This window comes from Bicyclus anynana, chromosome 26, assembly GCF_947172395.1.
Source record: "Bicyclus anynana chromosome 26, ilBicAnyn1.1, whole genome shotgun sequence".
Taxonomy (NCBI): Eukaryota; Metazoa; Arthropoda; class Insecta; order Lepidoptera; family Nymphalidae; genus Bicyclus; species Bicyclus anynana.
The window spans coordinates 6,553,092-6,576,153 of record NC_069108.1 but is presented as its reverse complement, the minus strand read 5'-3'; the positions used below and the strand labels follow the sequence as shown (position 1 = coordinate 6,576,153).

The following is a 23,062-nucleotide window of genomic DNA, read 5'->3' as shown; positions in this document are numbered from 1 at the left end:
AAATGGGCGAGAGAAGCCCACAGTGGCACTTGAGCTAGTGTTGAAATCTTTTCATCTGAATCCCCTGTTCAACTGTCTTTACGCAGTTCAGTTATGCGGGACTTCATTAATTAAAATATTGATATTTTCTTTGGTTAATCCTATCCAATATTCAAAGACCCGTTCATCGATATTTTCTAAAACAGAGTTTTGGCTGTTACGCACACACGTGTAAAAGCAGAAAATGACCGCTTTAGCTCAGCTGAAACAACTGAAATGGTCAAAATCTGCAAAGGGTTAAAACTTGAAGAAATGCGCCTCTCAAAGACCAATTCTGCATCTGTCATTCTCGACGTTGATGTTGACAAGTCTACGTGTTTTAAAGCAGAAAAATCAAAAATTCCCGGAAAATTACTATCAATAGTAATTTTCCGGGAATTTTTGATCATTGAAGAGGAAACTTTGATGTTTTGGTCTGCTTTGTAAGCAGACCAAAACATCACACCCAAAGGTAATAGACCCCTTAAAGGGGTTACTAGTTTTACCTTTTAAAAAAGGAAAAGCGCGTAAATAAAATTGGTCACAGGTAACGCTCGAATGTCGGTATGGGGAAATTGGCGTGGACGTTCATGGCTTATTGAACCGTGATAGCCCAGTGGACATGACCTCTGCCTCCGATTCCGGAGGGTGTGGGTTCGAATCCGGTCCGGGGCCAACCAACTTTTCAGTTGTGTGTATTTTAAAAAAATTAAATATCACGTGTCTCAATCGGTGAAGGAAAACATCATGAGGAAACCTGCATACCAGAGAATTATCTCAATTCTCTGGGTGTGTGAAGTCTGCCAATCCGCAATGGGCCAGCGTGGTCGACTATTGGCCTTATCCCTCTCATTCTGAGAGGAGACTCGAGCTCAGCAGTGAGCCGAGGCTTATTATAATGGCATGAATGGCTGAAGTATGGGCCTGGAGTGGCTTTTAGTAAACGTAACTGTATAAATAAATGGCTTACCTGGTTCTCCAACTGGTTAACATAATCGTCCGTTACAGTGTGTAGAGTCACTGAAGCCTGTCTGGCACATTCTTTGGCCCTTTCTTCCATCTGTGAAATTACATACAGTTAGTTTTATTTCAACGAAATCCTATTAATATTATAAACGCAAAAGTTTGTTTGGATGTTTGAATGTTTAATACTCCTTAAAGACGCTACTACTAAAGCGATTTGGCTGAAATTTGGTTTAGAAATAGATTTTACTCTGCATAAACCCGTAGGCTACTATTTATCTAGCCCAGTGGATAGGACCTCTGCCTCCGATTCCGGAGGGTGTGGGTTCGAATCCGGTCCGGGGCATGCACCTCCAACTTTTCAGTTGTGTGCATTTTAAGAAATTAAATATCACGTGTCTCAATCGGTGAAGGAAAACATCGTGAGGAAACCTGCATACCAGAGAATTATCTCAATTCTCTGGGTGTGTGAAGTCTGCCAATCTGCATTGGGCCAGCATGGTGGACTATTGGCCTAACTTCTCTCATTCTGAGAGGAGACTCGAGCTCAGCAGTGAGCCGAATATGGGTTGATGACGACGAAAAAGTCGTCGTCATCTCGAAAAAATCCATGGTATCCCGAGATGTGCGATGTGTGTGTGTGATGATATGAATGTGTGTTACTCTTTCACGCCTCGAATTTGGTATCGAGATATATTATAGCATGAATTATTAACACATAGGGTACCTATAACGAAAAATGGTTCCCGATTGATTTGTGCATCAAGCATACAAACAATTTTAAAACAAAAATACAAACAAACCAACAAACAATGAAGCTTAACATTGAAACTAAATTAACAATTAATTTTAAAATAACAACTGAGCAAAGAATTTTAGCAAATACAAACAAAAAATTTTAACAAACAAACAAACACATAAAAAAGTTCAAATTTCATTTATATCAATTAGGTTTAGTTTACAGTTAAATGACATTCTCAGACATCATTTTGCGTGTCATACACTATAAGCAAGTCATCCAAGAACTGAGCAGGTGGACAAAAATATTGATTTTGATATCTTGCCCAACCCAAATACCACACTGTCATTGTGTGGACACAGCATCCTACTGTTCATTTGCCAACAATACAATTGCAACAATATTTTTTATTGCATTTATAGCAGATTCATTTGCATTAATTCTCTTTATCATTTCATAAAGGCCATGCAAACCGCTACACACGTCCTCTCTATTTTCCCTGCTAATGTTACACGGCTTTCTTCGATCCTCGACTTGGTTTTCTGCAACAAAGCGTTGGCCAGGCGAGGCATACCGTGAAGAGCAACTTCCCCACGGCAGAAATGTCCGAGATGAAATAGAATTCCTCGTCCTCGCCTACTTCGTTAGGCTCATCAGCTTGTGTGCAACTGGTCCTCTCCAGGTTTTCGAATTGGCTTGGCTAGGAGATGGATTTACTTGAAATCTGCTTTGTATATGACGTTTTCACAACCACTACCAAGTATTAAAGTTTTTGAAACATATGCGGATTAGCAAAATTCTCGCATAACAGCGTTATATTGTTCTTATGCGACTAATTAGTTTGGGTTAAACGTCTAGCAGCACATAAAGGTAACGGGACATTCCTGTGAGGGACAGAGAGGTAGGTATAGGATGTTGGTGTATTGAAATGAGATGGGAAGCGGTAGCTATGCGCAAACATCAGGTTCGTTTCAGAAGCCGCTCTAATCTGAGCCCTTATGCGAATCCAAGAGGCTTCCGACTTCGGTTTCGGTGGTGCCAGCATCACTCTTTGTCCAGGCTCCGAAGTAAATGCTACCGCAAGAAATCTCACTGCTATGCCTGGCGCGAACCAGTGAATCCGGGGTTGCTGGTGATTCGACCGCGCTGCCGAAGTCTGATTTACTCAGAGCTACCCCGCTCTGGAACCTGGCTCATGCTCACGGAGTCGTTCGAGTTAGTAACCTTAACAGCTTCCTTTGGCATCTTTTTGTTCGTTCGGCGCACCATTGTTCTTAACCACACCGTTTGGTGTGGTTAGACGGCGAGCATGGTTTTGCCGACGTCCTGCTGCCACTTCAGGACGAAGACATTTTTACTACGAGTACTTGTATGAATCCACTAGATTTTCTCATTTCCATTTTCATGTGTTTTATGGCGAAATACATATTTTTTGCAACGTAGTCACATAAATATCTAATAAATTATGCATATCTGATATGTACTTATAGATAAATGAAACAATGGTTCAGTTTGTCCTAGTCCACCTAGTCTTTTTGTTATCTAACGGTACGTTCACACGGAGACACGATTTGCCGAATCTTATTTTCATCGGATCTGGAAAAACCGAATGTTGTATTCACACAGCACATCTTGTTTGGCCGTATCCGACGGCCTCGTATCGGGATCTCGTGTGAACTCACCATCCGGCTTTTATTAGCAAGAGCGCGCACAGTTCCTCACGTTGATTTGGAAGCGATGGACGTGAACAGTCTTGCTATACTATACTGGTATTATCGCCGTCAGCGTCGTAGAAAAAGATTGTGGTTAAACCCAATAGTACAAAGAAGATCAACAGTTGGTGCCTTTACAACTCTAATGCAGCAGTTAAGAAATGATCCACAAAAATTTTTTAACTACTTTAGAATGACTATACCTACATTTGATAATCTTTTGAAAAAAGTGGAAAAAGATTTGAAAAAGCGTGATACAAATATGAGGAAAAGCATTAGACCAGAAGAAAAATTAGCGATATGTATAAGGTAATATTGAAATACTGTATTTTATTATAATTAAATTTATTAAAAATATGATTAAGACATTATAGACAATCGCTTGGTAGGTACACAGTTTGAAGTTTCCCAACTACATATTATGAAAGTCTGGTAAATCAGAAGCATTCGATTGAATACTTTGAGACTCTGGTGATGCTTGGTACTGCGATGTAAAATAGCCTTGTGATTGTGCCACATTTGGTTGATAGTTGTATGTTGATGAGTGTGCAGGAGACCATTCATTTCGGTTCTTTATATTTTGCAATAAATTTAAGACGCCTGATTGAAATTCTAATGTTTGATTATCGTTTAGCGTTGCCAATGATGGAAGTAGACTTTTAAAGAAAAACAAATTACGGTCTTCTTTCATTTCTTCCTTCTTGTTGCATTCCATTTGATAATCTATAAACTCACTCATTTTCTTATCAAACACGTTTAAATTCTGCCTCGATGGTTTGCTTTTTTTTCTTTTTGAACCACCTACTAAATTTTCATTATCAATTTCTTGTTGACTTTCATCTGTAGCATCTTGATTATTTGCGACATCTTCACCGAATAAATTGTCCTGAGCCATCGCACTGTCATGGGTAACATCTGATGTAACTGTAGCGGCTGTACTATCGTCTGCTGGGTTTGGTGTAACAATAGTTGCACTATCATGTGTGTCAGCTGGCGACACAATTTTTTTTAAGAACAACATTTGACGATGATAAACGTAGGCTCTCGGACATGTCGCAGACGATCCTGATTTTTTTGATTTCTTTTTCTCATTAATACTCCTCATCCAGCTGTCTCTAATATTAGTCCACTTCTTTACGATCGATTTAGCTGAAAAATATAATTAAATTTACTTGCAGATATATGGCTTCTGGGTGTTCATACAAGGATTTACATTACGCCTACCGAGTCGGAGTGTCTACGATCAGTAACATTATTAAGGAAGTAACGAATGCTATTTGGAACAATTTGCATGGGGAGTTTATGACATTACCCAACACAATATCTGACTGGGAATATATCGCCAATGGATTTAATACTAGAGCAAACTTTCCCCATTGCATTGGTGCAGTGGACGGTAAACATATTAGGATAAAAAAGCCAAACAACAGTGGTTCCATGTTTATGAATTACAAAGATTTCTTTTCCATCGTATTATTAGCAGTGGTTGATTCATATTATAAATTTACATACATCTGTGTGGGCTCGTATGGAAAAGAATGCGATTCGACAATATTCAAGGAGTGTACTTTTTGGAAAAAACTAATAGATGGTGATTTGCAATTACCGGCAGCATGTCCACTGACAAACGATTCCGATTTATCGATTCCGTTTGTAGTAATAGGCGATGAAGGTTTTGGCTTGCATCAACATTTGATGAGACCTTACGGCGGAAACCATTTGGATAGAAACAAAAGAATATATAACTACAGATTAACCAGAGCTCGACGCTATGTTGAGTGCGCCTTTGGGATATTAGCTAACAAGTGGCGAATATTTCATCGTCCACTGGATGTTGATACCAGCACAGCAATATCGATTGTAAAGGCTTGCACTGTACTTCATAATTTTATAATAGATATGGAAGGTGTACAGTCGAACATAGAAACAACAAGCAATGTATCATCAGTGGTTAACGTGTTCACAGATGCACCCAATGAACAAAATAGTACACGAGGTGGACGATGTGCTAATGTTATACGATCTGAATTCACAAATTATTTTATTTCTACAGCAGGAGCTGTGCCTTGGCAAGACGAATCAATCTAACGTTAATTTTGTAACACACTGCTAATGTACAAATACTTAACTTGTTTACTTTAAAAAATTACAAACTTACCATAATCCTGCCTGTTTTTCTCCTCCATTTCTTCAAAATCTTCATTTAAATTTATACATATTTCTCGCCAGCCAGCAGTTCTCAAGTTTTTATCCTTGTATATTTCGAGAGTTTTGTCCCATAAAACTGGCCGATTTTGGACAAGAGAAATTAAATTTTCAACGTTTATATTTTTCGTCGTCATAGCGAGCGGTCAGTCAAAGCGGGCGAAAAGAACTGGCGACTGGCAAGCGCACGTGCAGTGTGTCCCTCCCGCCCACCCCTCCTTCCCAGCTTGTGCGACGCATTCGGTTTCAAGATCCGACAAAAAACCGAATCTACCCCTGCGTGTATCGTATGAACGCATCTATTGAATGCCCTATACCACTGTATCGGATCTGCATTTTGCAGTATCGCCGGATCGGTTTGTAGTCGCAAAATCGGATGTCAACTTCAGCAAGATTCGGCTTTTTTGTCGTGTCTTGAAACCGAATGCATGTGTGAACTCCTTCATTGAAATACTTATGCCACTAAACCGAATCCTGCAAAAAACCGATTCGGTAGCACGCCGTGTGAACGTGGCGTAAGATTAGGTCGACTAGTTTTATCACTCCTTCCTCCTTGGTGTGGAAATAGGTGAACTTTTGAAATTTGGAGACAAAGGATCTCGTGAACAGACCTTGGATCACTGCTAATTTTCTTGTGAAGCAGCAAATCTCAGATGGCTGCTAGGCGTCTTCGACAGCTCATAGAAAGCCCACCAATATATACACAACACATATTATAGTTAATAGTAAATCACTGATTTAGAAATATTTAAGAAGCGCGCGAGCCAATCATGCGTAACTATCACGCGGCGTACTTTGACTGGTTCAATCGAGCGTCTTGCTTTGCGGGTTGCAATTGTGTCTCTCTCTCACGAGAATAAGGAATGGAAAAAGTAGGGAGACAAGTATATGTCTGTAAGGTGTTAAATGTATGGCGTTAACACTCCTTCCTTGGTATCTTAAATTAAAATTTTTTCATTCCTTACACGCCTTATCAACCCTACAAAACTCATCTTCCCACGACACGGTAAACACCTGCACTGACACCGATAAAATCGCGCGCACAGTCTCTTTTAAGATGACCTTTGTCCCCGCACTTTTTACATATATAACCCTTGTTAACGGCACTTATCAATTCCATGATTTCCTTGGTAATTATTAATCACACCGCGTTCGCCAAATGCTATGTACTTGAAGAGAAATTAAACAGCCGTTCATAAGCCTCAATAGCTCAACGGTATGAGCGGTTGGATTCATCACCGAGGGATGGTGGTTCAATCCTCACCCCGTTGGTCTATTGTCGTACGCACTCCTAGCACAGTCTTTACCGACTAGTTGGAGGGGAATGGGAATATTGGTCATATTATAAAAAATATGGCAAATATTCTTTAAAAAAAAAATAAAGATTAAAAAAATACTGAAGTTCGATGCGTTGCGCAGGCGCGTTACAATCTAGCGGTGTGAATGCAGTTTAAATAAGTACGTAATTTACACATCAATATCAAAAAAGAGATAGGAGAAAATCAAGCAAGACGCAAACGAAAGTACCAGATCTGCCCATCACCTGCGTGAGAAATAGTAAATGTTAAAAACACATATTTCGCAGTATGCATTAAATTGACCATGACAATGAGGCGTTCACAAACTTTTTGCAGAATTACGATTATTACAGTTACGATGAATCTAATATTACATTTAAACAAACTGGGGAATATCAATGTTATCTATAATTAAAATTATGCAGACATCATCTAACTTACTTGGAATTATGCGTATTGGACTGTTGTTGCTTGGTGACTTTGTTTTTCAACTTGATTAGTGGAAATCGCTGACTTCATGGTTTTTCTAGTCCAATGTTTTTAATCCACACATGAGTATCCAACCTCATATTAATAGTAAGAATATTAATGATCAGCCTGTGTTTTTGGATGACCCTGAAACCCCTTGATTGTTTCACTTCACAATCAGATCCTTGTACTAATGCAATGTAGGCTCCTCTTTTATGTGATTCGAAGGATATCCTGCGTAGCCAATTTTTTCCGCTGCAAATTTGCCTGGACTATCTGGAGTCTACCTGTATAGTCCAGTCATTTTAGGCCGCCAAATTAGGTGCATATCTCGGAAAATCGACATACAGTTTTCAAAATTCACATAAAGTTGGATGTTCGCAAGTTTTAAAGCCAAGGTCAAAGGTGGTGGTGGTGGTCACAGAAATCGTTTTTTTTTTTGCATTTTTTGTTTTTAGGTCACAGAAATCGTTTTTTTTTGCATTTATACCTTGAACTGTTTCCGAGATAGAGGGCGCGGTCAGACAATTATCTGAGGTCAAATGGTATCTCTATCAAAAACTCAACTTTACTGATACCTTCTAGCAGAAGCTCATTTTGTCTTTTGGCTAAAATGCATGATTAAGCTACCGTCATATCCTCCAACTTTGCCCTTTCCTCCTAACTTTGCCAGGGGAGTAATTATAATTTTTATTTACGATATCTGAGAAAATGTAGCTTTTGAATCTATAGTTTCCATTTTGGTAGAAAATATTGCTTTTTTATGGCAACACTAAATAAGCATAACGTACATAACCTCAAACAGTCGGCTGTCACATGGTGGCAAAAGCGATCGTGTTGTCGTGGAGCAAATTTTAGTGAAAAAAACTTTGAAGTGATCGCTAGGAAGAGATTGAAAATTAGGGATGTCGGAAATGCAATAAAGTATCGATATATATTGTATCGATAATTTTTGAATATATCAATATCGATATTGATATTTTTATTTAAAAATATCGATATATCGGTGTGATTGGGAAAAAAAAATATTTGGCCTAATCTACTTCAATCATCTTACATTACTAGATAAATACTAATCAATAGACATCATTTTTATTTTTTTTAAATCAAGGACAACAATAAAAAATTTTAATTATTTATTAATCAAACCAATATTTATCTGATACAGACATAAGAAAAACTCTTTGATTTACATGCTCGGCTGTAAGCCGACTTCTGTTATTGGGTACTGCGAGATTTACAGCAGATGCCACTCTCTCTGAGGAAACCGAGGACGCAGGCGATATCAAATACTTTATTACTTTACTTTGTCGGAAAGGACTGGAGTAAAATGACGACAATCAAACCAGAATTTTGTAGGATTCTCTTTTCTGGGTATTATAGGCTGATCTAGATATTGCTTTAGTTCGCTAGGCATACCATCACTGGTTGAAAGTAAACTGGAGGTTGCTGCAGCAATATCTATCATAATTTTTTCATGTCCGGACCACAACGACGGCGAAGAATTTTCTGAATTTGGAATTATGGTAGTGGTTGTGGGTCTGAGTTCAGGCGAAAGTTGTCCTCTACGTCTATGTTCTAAACGTATTTCTTTTGACAATGCGGTTATTGCAGTGGAAACAGTTAGTGCTGAATTAAAATGAATACGCTTAAAGCGAGGGTCTAAAATTGTTGCTATAGCAAGATGTAAATGTCGCGGTGGTTTAGTTTGGCAATAACTAAGTTTAGCAAACTCTTCTGAACAGCAACACCAAATTCGGTGAAAGGTTTTACTTCTTCAAGTCCTTTCTGAAGTAAGTTTGCAATGGGAATCGCCAAACTAGAAGTCACGTACTGATCGCCGCTAATTTCTTCAGTAGCTTGCTTAAATGGGGTAAGTAATATTATCAGATCTCGTATGACACTTAACTCTGAAGAAGTTATCATATCAGGTGCATTCCGCCTGGTTGCTAAAATCTTAGCCACAATAGCTGATAATGTATTGAATCTTTCCAACATATCAAGACAAGAATTCCACCTTGTGCTTACTGATTGTATAAGTGTTAACACTTCTCCCTCTTTCTTTTGTCCCTCTTGTTCTGCTCGCAAATCGTCCATTGCGTTCACAGATTGTTTAAAATATGTAACAATGGCTTTGACACGATTGGCAATTTGAAGAACTGGTGCATTATCTCTTGTTGCGCCATCCACTATTAAATTCAGCAAATGCGCCATGCAAGGAATTCTTTTTCCATCTTCCAAAAATTTCTTCACTGCAGCAACCATGTTAGCACCACCATCAGTGGTAATTGATAAGATGCAATCCTTTTCTATTGTAAACTCGTCGGTAATATTTTCAAAGCATTCTTTTATATAATCAGCTGTGTGCGCCTGCAGGAAAGAAGACCAATATTAGTCCACTTTATTAAATTTATTATAATTAACTATTTATTTTATTTTTTATAATTTGATGCATTTATTTTATACTTTACTTACCTGATACATTCTTCGTGCTGTCAATGTCACCATCTCATGCTCAGGAGTGCAGTTATTAGCTGTGTTAAGAAAATGTGCTGTCACTAAGATGAAACTTCGTGTCGAGTTAGTAAGAGTTAATATATCATTTGTTAAAGCAATATTATTTATCACACTTAATTTTTGTTTTAAAATGACTTTGGTAGTGGCGTATCGTTGTTCCATGAGGCCAGTTATCTGGAATGAGAAATGAATAATAAAATAACATTTAAAAATAAAAAGGATAAGATAATAATTTAATATTATAGTTCGCTTACAGTAGTTCGTGATGGAATTTTATAGCGTGGACAAATGACAAAACAAATACAGAAAAACTTAAAATGGAAAAACAACACGAGCAGATAATTGAGAAAAATATACTAAATGAAAAAACTGGACTTATGCAAACAATAATAATTACCGATGCCATTATAGAAATACCGAAGTCTACAATCTTGAAAGAAAACTTAAAATTGAAGCCTTAAACTGAAGAAGAATGAAGAATGAAGAAATTGAAAATCTTAAACGAGACAATATTCAATCTTGTCTCGCTTACGATAATTATATTGATTCCGACTTTAAAGAAAATATTTGAAATTCCTCAGATAAAGAAGCCATAGAGACATACATTGCACTAAATCTGAAATGGAAGTCAAATGCAGATAAAAATGTCATTAACAAAATAAGAAATACACCCTGACCATAGATCTATTAGATCTAAGAAATCACAAAGTACTAGTTCAACAACCACTGAAGAAATTTTAATGAGTATACACAGTGACAGTGACTTAGATGACATCAGCGTTGAACAGATAGAAGATCCTGATGTCATAGATCTCGAACAAATAAACGACGACGATAGTCACAGCTTAGAGTTAAATTATATGGATTCAGTACAATAAATTATTAATAATATAAATAAATAAAAAATAAATAAAAATCGTTTATTTCACTTTCTAAATTTACATAAGTTAGAGCGAGTTTGGAACCTTCTTTTAGGAGTAGTAAAACTACCTCTGTATTAGAAGGCTCCGCTCTTCCATAGCTAGTACAGTACAGAAATATCAGATTCTAAATGAATATTAATAATAATAAATAAATAAATAATCTTTACAAAATTATTATAATAGATTGTTTCACATGTGTGTGTTGGTGTGTGTGTGTGTGTGTGTGCGTGTGTGTGTGTGTGTGTGTGTGTGTGAGTGTGTGTTTTTCACAAAATAATGATGATGAAGTGGTTAAAAAAAAAATAATGATAGGGAAGCGGAAATATTTAATGAGATTATGCGTATTGAATTAGAGAATGATACAGATACAAAAATTGAAAATACCAAAAATGATGACATAGTAGCAACTGATATGAGGATGAGCTTAAAAGAATATGAATATGCAGTAAAGAATCCAAAAAGTCATGAGGGTATAAAGAATGTAGAACGGACTGAAAATGAAAATAAATCCAACTGCTTAAATAATATTGAAATAATGCAGTTGAAAAAGGAGATGATGTTCTAGTAAGATACTATCAGAAAAAGAAATGGCAATATTACATAGGCTTAATAATTGAAATTAATGACCTAGTTGAAAAAAAGTACAAAATTTCTTACTACAAAACCATTTCCAAAAAGTGATATCACATTTAAGAAACCAAAACGTCCAGATGTGGATGACGTACCTGATGATTTAATTGTTAAACAAGTAAAGTTGTTGCAAATTAACGAAAATAATGAATTTGTATTGTTTAACGATGAAGATTCATTATACTTTTGATATTGTCATAAAAATTACAAATAATTTTTATATGACCTATTTTCATTTTCTTCTTTTTTTCTATAAGAGATTTGGTTACATAGTTCCTTAGCAAATATAAGCAGGTTATTTTTAAAGTTTATGTGACGCTCTATTTTTATCGTGTATTTTTCATACTACCAAATATCTAAATACCAAAGTTTGTTACATATTTTCATTCATAATTAGGTACCTACTTAATTAAAGATTACTTAACATTTATAAAATTTGCGTTTATTTGTGTCATGACAACCCGAATATTTTCATATGAAGGTTCCACGAAAGATTTGCCTAACTAACTTTGCCCACACAATTTGTGAAAAAAAAAAAACACTGTAAGTTGGTTTATGTTTAGGATAACGTTCGTATGTTTGCTCAATTTTACATGTTAGGTTCAAAAATCATTGACGTAAGTCGTCAAATGGCTTGGCAATTAAAGGTTGGCAAAGTTGGGCACATTTTCACCTAAGTTTACCCGCATATTTATCCTTAATTTTTAGATAAACTAATAAGAATATAAAGATTCCAATCAAAATTTCGAAGTCTTTAATGTTGTTTTAAAACATATATTAGCCTTGATTCTGTTTAGTCTTAGTATTTTTTGTCAGTGACTTAAAATGTGTAAAATGCGGGCAATGTTGGAGGATATCACGGTAATTTTTCTACTTTCATGTCAGGAAATCTTTGAAGTTCCAAGGGAGATGGAAAATATTCCACCTATTACCTCATCCCCAGTCATGGCATCCTCTCAACCCATTCATTCCTTCCAACCCATTCCATCCTCCCAACCAATTGCATCCTCCGAACCCATTCCATCCTCTCTACCCACTCCATCCTTAAAATTGTCGTCCACCCCCATCCTGAGAAAAAAAGCTTCCTCGACCGAAACATTCTCCAAATTACAAGAGGAGCACAATGCCATTTTAAAAGTAATAGTTTTTCTTATTCTTTTTCCATTTTACTAATTCAATAACAATAATTAACACAATTGCATACAATATATTTGAATACTAACTAATGCCTGCCTGCGACTTTGTTTGAGCGGTGTTCATTATTACTTAAATTTGATCATAAAATTAACTTCATAAGTTGAAAGCTGTTTAAATAATTATGGATTTTTGACTATCCCACATTAACACTTTATTTACCAGAATTAAAAGTATCCCTTATGTTGCCAGGTATATAAGCTACCACCATACAAAATTTTATTAAATTTGACCAGTTGTTATAGAGATTAGCCTTTACAAACAGACAGACTAACAGAGAAACAAAAAAAAAAAATTAAAAATTTAATTCTTTTACACTTCTGACTCAGTTTTTTTTTATTGTATAGAAATTTGACCTCTACTAATTTATTATATGTTAGATATACATATTGTTAAACTCCCTGTTCTGGTATAGATAATATTGATCTGACCATATTATTTTCCAGAGTACAGATGAAAGGCTGAAACAAAGGAACGAACTGCTCTCTGAGCAAAATAATTTACTCAGGGAGCAAAATACACATTTGCGTAGCAGAAATAAAATTAAAAGAACAAACAGGTGAATGACATAGTAGTTGTTTTTTAATTAAATATTGGAAAATTTAGTTTTTACAATAACAACAATCAAATCAAATTTTAAAATTTATTAATACTGTAACGCAAAGACTAGTTCCCGCATCGCATACTAGATGGCGCTGCTAGTGTTTTAGCCCGCGCTAGCGTTTGTCCGACACATAAAGCATATATGGACTGGAGACTTATGTATTTTTTGTATTTAGTCGTACCTCGGAGTGCACGGACTACTGGGCCACCAAGGATATCGGCAGTGTCCGCAGACGTGGACGGCTGATTAATTACGAGAATTATTTTGTACATTCTCAAATTCTCTGAATAAATACCTTTAATCTGTAATAATACTTAATTTTTAATAGGATGTTACTGAGAAGTACAAGCAAAATATCTGCAATTATACAGTCTTAGTACTACAAAAAGGACTAAGTAAAATATGTATTGATAATAGTTTGTGTTTTTTGTCTGGCAACATTTAATAATCTTGTTTCAGCATTTGTAATGGTTCTTTGTACCCTTGCAACATCTGTACCATATATTGTATGCTCCAACATTGGAATTCTGAAATATAAAAAAATATTCATTTAAAATTCCTTAGCTTCTAAGGAAAAACCTCATAGTAAATATACAGGGTGATTCGGTCTTTAGTGCGGATATTTTTTTTCGTGGTTCTGTATCATTAATAGAATATAAATCTACAAACAGTTCGATACATTTTATGTAATTTTTTTTTTTTTAATTTATGTCTCTAAAATAACAAAATAATGTACATATTATTACTAAACAAGATATATTCAGCTTAAAAGTGATCTGGTGACGTCCTTTAGGTATCAAACGAAAATAAAATAAACGCACAATAGGGTGACCCTAAAATTCTGTTCAAAAGTAAATAACTTTAGCTAACGATAATTTTGTTATTTTTGAGTTAAAAAAAAAAAGAAAAAATACGTGATCATTAAATTTTGTTTATGTACAAAATATAAAAATATCCGCACTAAAAAAATTTTCTTCCTGTATATAACCGTGGCTACAAGATATAACAATATACAATTTTATAATAAACAATATCCACAAAACACACAGAGATGAATAAATATAACACACCTGTAATGCAGCATCATATTGTACAAGGTTGCACAGGCATATATTAGCTGTGAAGCCTTCTCTGGTTGGTAGTGAAGTACTCGATCAATACCCAGACTTCTAAATGTACCTTTCAGGTACCCGTTCGTCCTCTCAACACAATTTCGCACTTGGCAATGCCAGTTTGTGTATTTTTCGGCAGGACTGTTAGGTGCCGCATCTAAATCCGGAGTCATCAACCACGGTTCCAGTGCATAACCCGAATCACCTGTAAAACATTACTGTTAACAACGCTGTACATTATGTGTCAACTAATTTTTTCCTTTTCAGATTTACACATCGATTTTTTTAAATGCATTTGCAGGAAATAAGAAAGGAAGAAAGGAGAAAGAAATAAGAAGATTCATAGAAGAACTAAAGTAACTGACATAACTACGTGTTGCCAAGCTAAAGTGGTATCGGACTTGTAGTTACAGGTCACGGTCACATCCTCCCGAATGACCCTCTAAGCCGAGGCCAGAGTCTCATGAGACGCCCTTAGAGAGCTGTTCCGTCTGTGGGCTACTCTCGCCCATATTATATTATCGCCTTGCCAGCAATATTGCCGAGATATATATATAATTGAGAGCCGTGATAGCCCAGTGGATATGACCTCTGCCTCCGATTCCGGAGGGTGTGGGTTCGAATCCGGTCCGGGGCATGCACCTCCAACTTTGCAGTTGTGTGCATTTTAAGAAATTAAATATCACGTGTCTCAATCGGTGAAGGAAAACATCGTGAGGAAACCTGCATACCAGAGAATTATCTTAATTCTCTGCGTGTGTGAAGTCTGCCAATCCGCATTGGGCCAGCGTGGTGGACTATTGGCCTAACCTCTCTCATTCTGAGAGGAGACTCGAGCTCAGCAATGAGCCGAATATGGGTTGATGACGACAGCAATATTGCCTTGTCTGTAATTTTCAACTTACCGCATTTGTATCATTATAATTACTATTAATAGTAAGATAGATGCAATATTTTACTGCCATTCATATATCTAACTCTATTTCATTTATTTTGTGGTTTGGTTTATAACCAATCACAAACGATGAAGGTAATCGTCGAACGGAACTCGTCTCGGAAACGAAAGAAAAATACCGGCGGAATAGGACCGATTATAAGCTTTTATAGGGTTTGAAATAAATAATAGCAAAATATTTCTAATCTTAAATACGCCACATCTTCTTAAATGATTTAGAAACAATCTGATGACAAAAAAATTCGTACAAAATGGAGAAACGAAGATTGCATAATTGGAACATTTACAAATGTTATTGGATATTGATGTGGGTGAACATGATATTCGATTAGGAAAAAATCTTACTGAGTGTTATCGCCGTTTAGTGTTGGAAATAGTAGTCTGTGACGGATATGACGTCGCTCGATCTCGTGTTGGATTCAGTGTGCTCGTGGCGTTCGAGCCGTCCACATCTCTTGTTGTGTAATTCTTTATGGGTTACTTGGGATAGGCGGGGAGAGTGACTTGAGTGGAAAAGGGGAGTGTTTGTTAACAGTCAAAGGTACCTTTAACCCTACACACATCGTTCACAAGTACGTGACTCCACTCAAGATCATTCTCTGCCATTCTAGGGACTTATTTTGGTAACAGTTTGATTTGTTAATTAAGTTATCCTGACAAGTGTTGTGAATCATAACCTTTGTTCGACATTAGTTTTCTTATATTTGTAATCACTTTTAAGTCCTATAATATGAGTCACGCGCAAATAAGGAAAAAGTACCGAAGACGAAAGTAAAACTCACTGTTAACCAACGTGTATCTGCAGCTTTAAGGTTTTTAGCAAGTATGTATCTTTATTGCCTTTTATTGTCTATACCTGCCACATTAAATACATAAAATACCTATAAAAAGATGTCTCTCAAAGGCAAAAATATAATGTATGTATTTTTTGCAGATCACAATCTTTTGCCAAAAGAATGTCTCGCCACAGCTGATCTACAAATTTTACCAGTCTGTCTGTCATACCAGACCATTAATTGACAAACATACAAAAAATCGAAAAAAGAATATTTTTAACTAGTGTGCCGATCAGGATTCGGCGGATAGCGATATCGATATCGATAGCAATAATAGAATAGAATGAAGAAAACACAAACCCCGTTTTGAGTTTGAATTTTAAATTTTCTTAAATCACATTATTTAGTTGTTAAAATTTCAGACTGAAATATATTTAAACCGATCTGAGATATCGTGATTGTTGTTGTAGTATTTTGGCATGTTAACACACTCGAATCCAATAAAAAATAAATTAAATCTTGTGTAGTGTAAAAGAGGTAATAATAATAATAATAAATATTCATTCGCTCTTTAGCGATAAGACCGCCATTTGTACACTAGTTTCTAAGTGTTATTATAAGTTATTGTTTATTTTTGTTTTTAATGTACAATAAAGTATATTTCTTCTTCTTCTTCTTCTTCATTCAACCCATATTCGGCTCACTGCTGAGCTCGAATCTCCTTTCAGTATGAGAGGGGTTAGGCCAATAGTCCACCACGCTGGCCCAATGCGGGTTGGCAGACTTCACACACGCAGAGAATTATAAAAAATCCTCAGGTATGCAGGTTTCCTCACGATTTTTTCCTTCACCGTTTGAGACACGTGATATTTAATTTCTTAAAATACACACAACTGAAAAGTTGGAGGTGCATGCCCCAGGCTGGATACGTACCCACGCCCTCCGGAATCGCAGGCAGAGGTCATACCCACTGGGCTACCACGGCTCTAGAGCCGTGAAAGAGGTAAAGTTATTATTTGTAGTTAGTATTTGTAGGGGTGATCTCTGGATCTACTACACCGGTTTTTGAAATTATTTTACCACACGAAAACCACTTTATATGTTGTTTCAAACGCATTATGAGTTATGACCAATATATAACGCGCAATATACATATAGCGCGACATCGGTCGACCCGTCGCGCTTCCGCCCAAACATGCAAACTACCAAAATGTAAATGCCCGCCTCAGGAGCTTCGAAGGCTGGCCGCAAAACATGCGCCAGACGCCGGAGAGCTTGCTGAGGCAAGCTTTTTTTATACTGGAAAGGAGGACGCAGTTTTGTGCTTCCACTGCAATGGGGGGTTAAAAGGGTGGAAGAGGGGGGACCAACCCTGGGCACAACATGCCCAGTGGTTTGACCGGTGCCCATTTTTGGCCCAAGCAAAGGGCAAAATTTACGTAAAAAAGATGTGGAAAGAAGCTCGCGGCATTCCCACGATCGCCCGCTGTGTCAATGTCGCGAGCTTCTGGGAGGACAACTTGTGACCACAGGTGCATTCGGGTACCAACCATGAGTGGATGTACAACATGATGGACCTGAGATTATTTCCCACAGAATAATTCTAGTGTTGTAGACCAATAACTAAAGGTAAAAAGAGCGATTTAAAAACTCAATTACTTCTAAAACTACAAGAACATTCGAATTATATCACAATTTCAGGTGCAGCGACAGTTGACATACCTACGACCCGGCCGGCCATAGCGATAAAGGTCGCCATTGACGGTCAATTATTCTCACGTTTCTGAAAAGCAAACGGCAGTACCCACGCGGCATACTATACAAGTCATGTACGCAGTGACCAACACACGATCAATTATAGTCGTGGGTGCTACAGAAACGTGAGAATAATTGACCGTTTGTGGCTAGCATGCGAGACCGGTTTTTAAACAATGGAGGAGCGTGAGCTCCGTATTGTTTTGCCTAGTTTCAAATAAAGTAATAGTTTTTTTTTGTAATTTTTTAAATGAGTTTGCATTTTTAGTGTTTTTATAATGTCTGAAACAACTTTAAAGGAGCTCAAAGTAAAACAAAGCTCAATTAAAGGAAGATTGACTACATTCCGAATTTTTTTACATAGTTATGAGTATAAAGTCCCTAAGTGAAGTAGAAATAACAAAATTAACTATACATTTAGGAGTTGCAAGGTCAGGTTGAGGTTCTAATTGCTTCTGAGATGGACGATGAGCTTGAGGAACGTGATTCAATTGGACTAGTGTTTGGCACCTTAGTTTTCACGGGTCAGCAGTATCAAACAAAACATAGTCGGGGAAACGTTACTGACGTTAACAGTTCTTCCTCAGTTTCAATAAACACATTATCATATAATAAACATTATTAGCAAGTGCCATTTATCGATAGATACGGAATGCATTGCCGGTCACATCCCTATTGCTCCGTCGCTGACGACTCGTGTATTATCGTGCCTTTTGGCTAGCGCTGTGAGGTTCGACGCTTTCGCCCGGCTTGTGTATCTACATTGTATGCAATAATTATTACCGTATACCTTCTTTTTATAATTTATTTTCTATTAAAAACCGGATATTATAATTTATTTCCAAGTAAAATATACTATCGACCTGCTTATAAATTATAATTTATAAATAATAAAGGCCCATTTTGGGACATGTCCTATGCTATCTCAATTCGTATGTGGAAGGTGAGTCTGCACTAACACGAATACAACTATTTAACATCGATTATATAGAGACAGTTTTTATAATCGCATTAGATCGTTGATCATATACTTTGACAGAAAAGTAACATCTAGCGAGGTCCTATACAATAATTGGTCTGAGGATTTAATACAATTTATAATTTGTTTTCCAGTTGGACGACGCCAAAATATAAATAGTAAGTAATGATTTATTATTCTAAATGCAGAAAGTAATGGTAATTTAAACATTCAAGATGTCTCATGATGTATTTGTAAGTGTAAAATTGTAAATTGTCAGTTTGAAACAAACATATATATTTTATCCAGTTTGGGTTGAATGTTATGGGAATTGACTTGATAAATACATATTTAGAGATACTTTTACTTAATTACGTAAATATTTGTAAGTTATGTTGTTGGATAGAAGCAGGCGTTACTTTGCGGAAGTTCATAATGAATTTAAAATATGTACGTTTCACTCCGAAACAGTGTGTTGTTTTCAGTTTTTATGAATGTTCGCGGATCATGAACTTTCACAAACGCTAGTCTCTCGCGTCGGCTAGTGTAGGTGCGTTAATGCCGGGTTTTATTAAATTTTTATTTAATTTAATTGTTTTCAGATGCACCGCGAAGAAAGCCGGCGGGAGGTCATGCCAGCGATGCGCGATGAGCGCGACATCGGTCGGCCCGTCGCGCTCCCGCCCAGAAACGAACAATATGTGAATAAAAATGCCCGCCTCAGGAGCTTCGAAGGCTGGCCGCAAAACATGCGCCAGACGCCGGAGGAGCTTGCTTAGGCAGGCTTTTTTATACTGGAAAGGAGGACGCAGTTTTGTGCTTCCACTGCAATGGGGGGTTAAAAGGGTGAAAGAGGGGGGACTAACCCTGGGCACAACATGCCCAGTGGTTTGACCGGTGCCCATTTTTGGCAAAGGGCAAAATTTACGTGAAAAGCCGCGTACTGACTGAGCGAGCAGCCTCGCGAGGCAGCCGCGCGAGGCAAATCCTCGGTCGGTCAAGACGCGCCTCGGCCGAGGCAAACGCACGCGCTGCCTCGCCCGAGCGTGCCGCGACCCGAGCCAAACGTTGTCGGTTTTTGTCCATGCTCAAAGGCGCCTCAGTACGTTTGCCGCGCGCACTCAAGACGGTCGTGTTTTGCCTCGCTTGTTCGACGAATACGGAATAGAGAACATAAGTATAATTATATTATCATGAATAGAGAACAGTGTCTCAAATTAATACATTTATATGGAGAATATAAACTACTTTGGGATGCGCAATGTCCTAATTATACCAACAGAGGACTAAGAGAAGATGCGTGGAATAACATAAATCGTGAAATGAACATTCCAATAATGGATTTAAAAAAAAAGATGGAGTCTTTGCTAGGATCCTATAGGAGGGAAAGGTCACGTGAAAAGAAAAGCCGTATCACAGGATCAGGTATGTTTATGTTTATTATTATGTTTTCGTACAGTCATTACATATTTATAGTCAGTCGTACAAATTTAATTAATTTATTATTTATTACAGGTCGTGGTGACATATATAAATCAAATTGGTACGCCTATGAAGCTTTCAGCTTCCTGGGAGATAGAAACCATCCAGGAAATACTCAAGATACTTTACCTGAAGACGTGAGTATTTACTGATAATTATTCTGCCAAGCAATTGCTCCATTTGTAATAAAATGTCTCCCTAAATGTGAACGTATTTCTTTTAAATCTGTTGGCCCTCGCCGTGGCATAGCTCGAATAGGTAGCATTGATGACATTTCTGTATCCTGCCGCCATCGCCCGGGTATTATTGTTCCTTCAGCTTCGACATCAAATGATCCCGGGGCAGTAAACCTTTGAGAGGCCTCTTGATCCCTTCGCAAGTAGTTATATAAGTATATAGTAGTTAACACGACTTTTGTAGCTTTTTCTGGTTCCAATAGTATGGGCTTCCTCAATACTCTGAACACAGAACTTAAAATGCCAAAAGCATTTTCCACAACTCTCCTTGCTCTGGACAGTCGGTAATTAAAGATCCTTTCCATTGAACCTCGATTTGGAGTACCTTCATAAGGTTTCATTGTGTACTCATCCAATGCAAATGCTTTATCGGCCAAAATAAAATACGGCACTGCAGTTTCATAAGGTATTTGTAAGATTTCTGGCGGAGGAATATTAAGTTCCCTTCTTTCAAGTTTTTTATATAAATTGGTATTTTTAAACACACCGCCATCTGATATACGACCTTTGCTACCAACATCTACATACAGGAATTTATAATTGGCGTCAACTAAAGCAAATAGGACTATACTGGGAAACAATTTGTAACAATCGAAATCATTGCCACTATTTATAGGCGATTGTAATATAACATGTTTCCCATCCATTGCTGCAATAGCATGCGGAAAATTCCATTTTGTCTCAAATTCTCTTGCTATAGTAAGCCACTCTTCTTCGGATGATGGTATCTGTAATTAAAATTATGATTTTTCACCCTACAGAATGCATGTCACAGTGAAATTCAAAATGATGGAAGTCAAAGTAAAACTCGAAATGATGGCAGTGAAAATGAAACTCAAAATAGTGGCAGTCAAAGTGAAACTCAAAATCAAGTCGGTAATGAAAATACAGTTAAAGAAACCAGAAATGAATATACGAGAGCAAAGAAGAGAACTAAAAGAACTGAGCCAAATGATTTAACTGATAATGCTATATCAGAAGCCTTAACACTATTACAACAGTGTGCAAGTGATAGTGCTGCTTCGGAAAAACATGACTCCTACGATGTTTATGGGCAATATGTCGCAAATGAGTTGCGAAAATATGACGCTTTTACTTTAGCACATGTAAAGCATGCTATAAATAAAATTATTTTCGAAGCGGACATGGGAGCATACCCATCATACACTGGTTATTATACTCAATCATACAGTGGGCTAAACAGTTCCAATAATACGTCTTGTCTTTCTTCCTCACCGATGCCTCCTCAATCACCGATGCCTCCTCAATCACAGATGCCTCCTACCTCACCGATGCCTCCTACCTCACCGATGCCTCCTACCCCACCGATCCCTCCTACCTCACCGATGCCCCCTCCGCCTCCTCATCCTCATTGTTAGATAAGTACTTGTTTAATTAAGCGTTTCATATTAATTGTCTTTTTGTCTATTTGTCATGTTGTAATAATTAATAAAAATGTACGAAAAATGGAATAAAATTATTTTATTTTACCTTAACATAATCCCTTAGCACATCGATTAACGCATCACAAACTTCATGAACGATTACTGATATTCTTTGTTTTGATATACGAAACAGATACTGCAAACTGGTATAAGAATCTCCCGTGGCCAAAAATCTTAACGTAACCAACAATCTTTCCCTTGCGGTTATTGCTTCTCGAAAATTTGTGTCCTTCTTGCTTATTTTGGCGTTTATAAGAGAGTACAGATGTTCAAATTCAATTTTATTCATTCTAGTGAAATTGCTTTCTGCGTCATCAAAGCACAGCTCTTCAAATATTCTGTTTCCAGCTTGAAATCTGTTTTTGTATAACGTTTTTATCCAAAAATGTTTAGATTTTTTTCTTTTCTTTTTTTGTACAAGTTGATGAATCAGTATAAAGGCAGTGGTGGCGATAGCCTTCCGAACGCACGGCCTCATGATAATCTTAATCTAAACTGAATATGCGCTACTCGCGCGTGGCTTCTGTTCGACTTGTGAGTAACTACTGAGCGTTCGAGTCTTTTGCTCAGCCTCGGTCTGGCTCGGCTTTGCCGCGCGCGGCAGTCTCATGTGTATTAAATTACAGAATGAGGCTGCCTCGCGCGGCAAACGTTGCGAGGCAAACGTCCGAGGCTGCCTCGCGAAGCTGCTCGCTCAGTCAGTACGCGGCCATTTTCTTTTTTGTACAATAAAGTTATTATAAATAAATAAAATCACTGAGTGCGAGTGGGAGCAGTTCAAAAGCACATAGTTGAACAATAATTCTAAAATAAAAATGAACGATTTGATTAACTTCCTAGAACGCCGAGCGGACATTGCAAGGTTCACGCAACTCGCTAAATAACATTAAGTTTACAAAGTATACCAAAAATAACGTGAAGTTATCCACAAATTCACACAAATGCAATGTTTCCACCACTAAATCTCACGAACGTCACTCCGCGGCTATAAAATGCATTTTATGCAATCTCGATCACCGATTATACGCTTGCAATTGCAATAAGTTTATTAATTCTAATTTAGAAACAAAAC

The 23,062-nt window shown here is 37.1% G+C and overlaps 5 protein-coding genes across 6 annotated transcripts; 2 read left to right on the top strand and 3 right to left on the bottom strand.

Annotated features, from left to right (window-relative positions):
- The first annotated feature begins 3,282 nt into the window (after positions 1-3,282).
- Positions 3,283-9,601, top strand: LOC128199540 (uncharacterized). The gene is made up of 2 exons (XM_052889548.1): positions 3,283-3,741; positions 4,611-9,601. Exons 1-2 carry the CDS (start codon positions 3,458-3,460, stop codon positions 5,518-5,520), a joined length of 1,194 nt encoding a protein of 397 aa, XP_052745508.1. The 5' UTR covers positions 3,283-3,457; the 3' UTR covers positions 5,521-9,601.
- Positions 3,761-5,774, bottom strand: LOC128199544 (uncharacterized). Its single transcript, XM_052889553.1, has 2 exons — positions 5,591-5,774; positions 3,761-4,581 (listed from the first exon to the last, which is right to left on the bottom strand). The coding sequence occupies exons 1-2, from the start codon at positions 5,772-5,774 to the stop codon at positions 3,845-3,847; spliced, it is 921 nt and encodes a 306-aa protein (XP_052745513.1). The 3' UTR covers positions 3,761-3,844.
- On the bottom strand, positions 9,078-10,223 carry LOC128199636 (uncharacterized). The gene is made up of 2 exons (XM_052889878.1): positions 9,879-10,223; positions 9,078-9,773 (listed from the first exon to the last, which is right to left on the bottom strand). The coding sequence occupies exons 1-2, from the start codon at positions 10,080-10,082 to the stop codon at positions 9,078-9,080; spliced, it is 900 nt and encodes a 299-aa protein (XP_052745838.1). The 5' UTR covers positions 10,083-10,223.
- Positions 10,224-17,461: 7,238 nt separating this feature from the next.
- LOC128199541 (leukocyte receptor cluster member 8 homolog) lies at positions 17,462-22,022 on the top strand. 2 transcript variants are annotated; one of them, XM_052889550.1, is made up of 3 exons: positions 19,740-20,252; positions 20,343-20,446; positions 21,307-22,022. In XM_052889550.1, the coding sequence occupies exons 1-3, from the start codon at positions 20,021-20,023 to the stop codon at positions 21,922-21,924; spliced, it is 954 nt and encodes a 317-aa protein (XP_052745510.1). In that variant the 5' UTR covers positions 19,740-20,020; the 3' UTR covers positions 21,925-22,022. The 2 variants fall into 2 exon arrangements, with proteins under 2 accessions (XP_052745509.1, XP_052745510.1); XM_052889549.1 differs by having other exon boundaries at positions 17,462-20,446.
- Positions 20,410-22,720, bottom strand: LOC128199538 (uncharacterized). The gene is made up of 2 exons (XM_052889545.1): positions 22,037-22,720; positions 20,410-21,273 (listed from the first exon to the last, which is right to left on the bottom strand). Exons 1-2 carry the CDS (start codon positions 22,466-22,468, stop codon positions 20,455-20,457), a joined length of 1,251 nt encoding a protein of 416 aa, XP_052745505.1. The 5' UTR covers positions 22,469-22,720; the 3' UTR covers positions 20,410-20,454.
- Between the last annotated feature and the right edge of the window lie 342 nt (positions 22,721-23,062).

Bases quoted from the DNA above. Each gene is read 5' to 3' on its own strand.
- LOC128199540 (XM_052889548.1), top strand. From the start codon at position 3,458: ATGGACGTGAACAGTCTTGCTATACTATACTGGTATTATCGCCGTCAG. The intron at 3,742-4,610 runs GTAATATTGAAA...ATTTACTTGCAG, and splicing joins AAATTAGCGATATGTATAAG to ATATATGGCTTCTGGGTGTT.
- LOC128199544 (XM_052889553.1), bottom strand. From the start codon at position 5,774: ATGACGACGAAAAATATAAACGTTGAAAATTTAATTTCTCTTGTCCAA. The intron at 4,582-5,590 runs GTAAGTTTGTAA...TATATTTTTCAG, and splicing joins GAAAAACAGGCAGGATTATG to CTAAATCGATCGTAAAGAAG.
- LOC128199636 (XM_052889878.1), bottom strand. From the start codon at position 10,082: ATGGAACAACGATACGCCACTACCAAAGTCATTTTAAAACAAAAATTA. The intron at 9,774-9,878 runs GTAAGTAAAGTA...TCTTTCCTGCAG, and splicing joins CAGCACGAAGAATGTATCAG to GCGCACACAGCTGATTATAT.
- LOC128199541 (XM_052889549.1), top strand. From the start codon at position 20,021: ATGAATAGAGAACAGTGTCTCAAATTAATACATTTATATGGAGAATAT. The intron at 20,447-21,306 runs GTGAGTATTTAC...TTCACCCTACAG, and splicing joins AAGATACTTTACCTGAAGAC to AATGCATGTCACAGTGAAAT.
- LOC128199538 (XM_052889545.1), bottom strand. From the start codon at position 22,468: ATGAGGCCGTGCGTTCGGAAGGCTATCGCCACCACTGCCTTTATACTG. The intron at 21,274-22,036 runs GTAAAATAAAAT...TTTTAATTACAG, and splicing joins TGCTAAGGGATTATGTTAAG to ATACCATCATCCGAAGAAGA.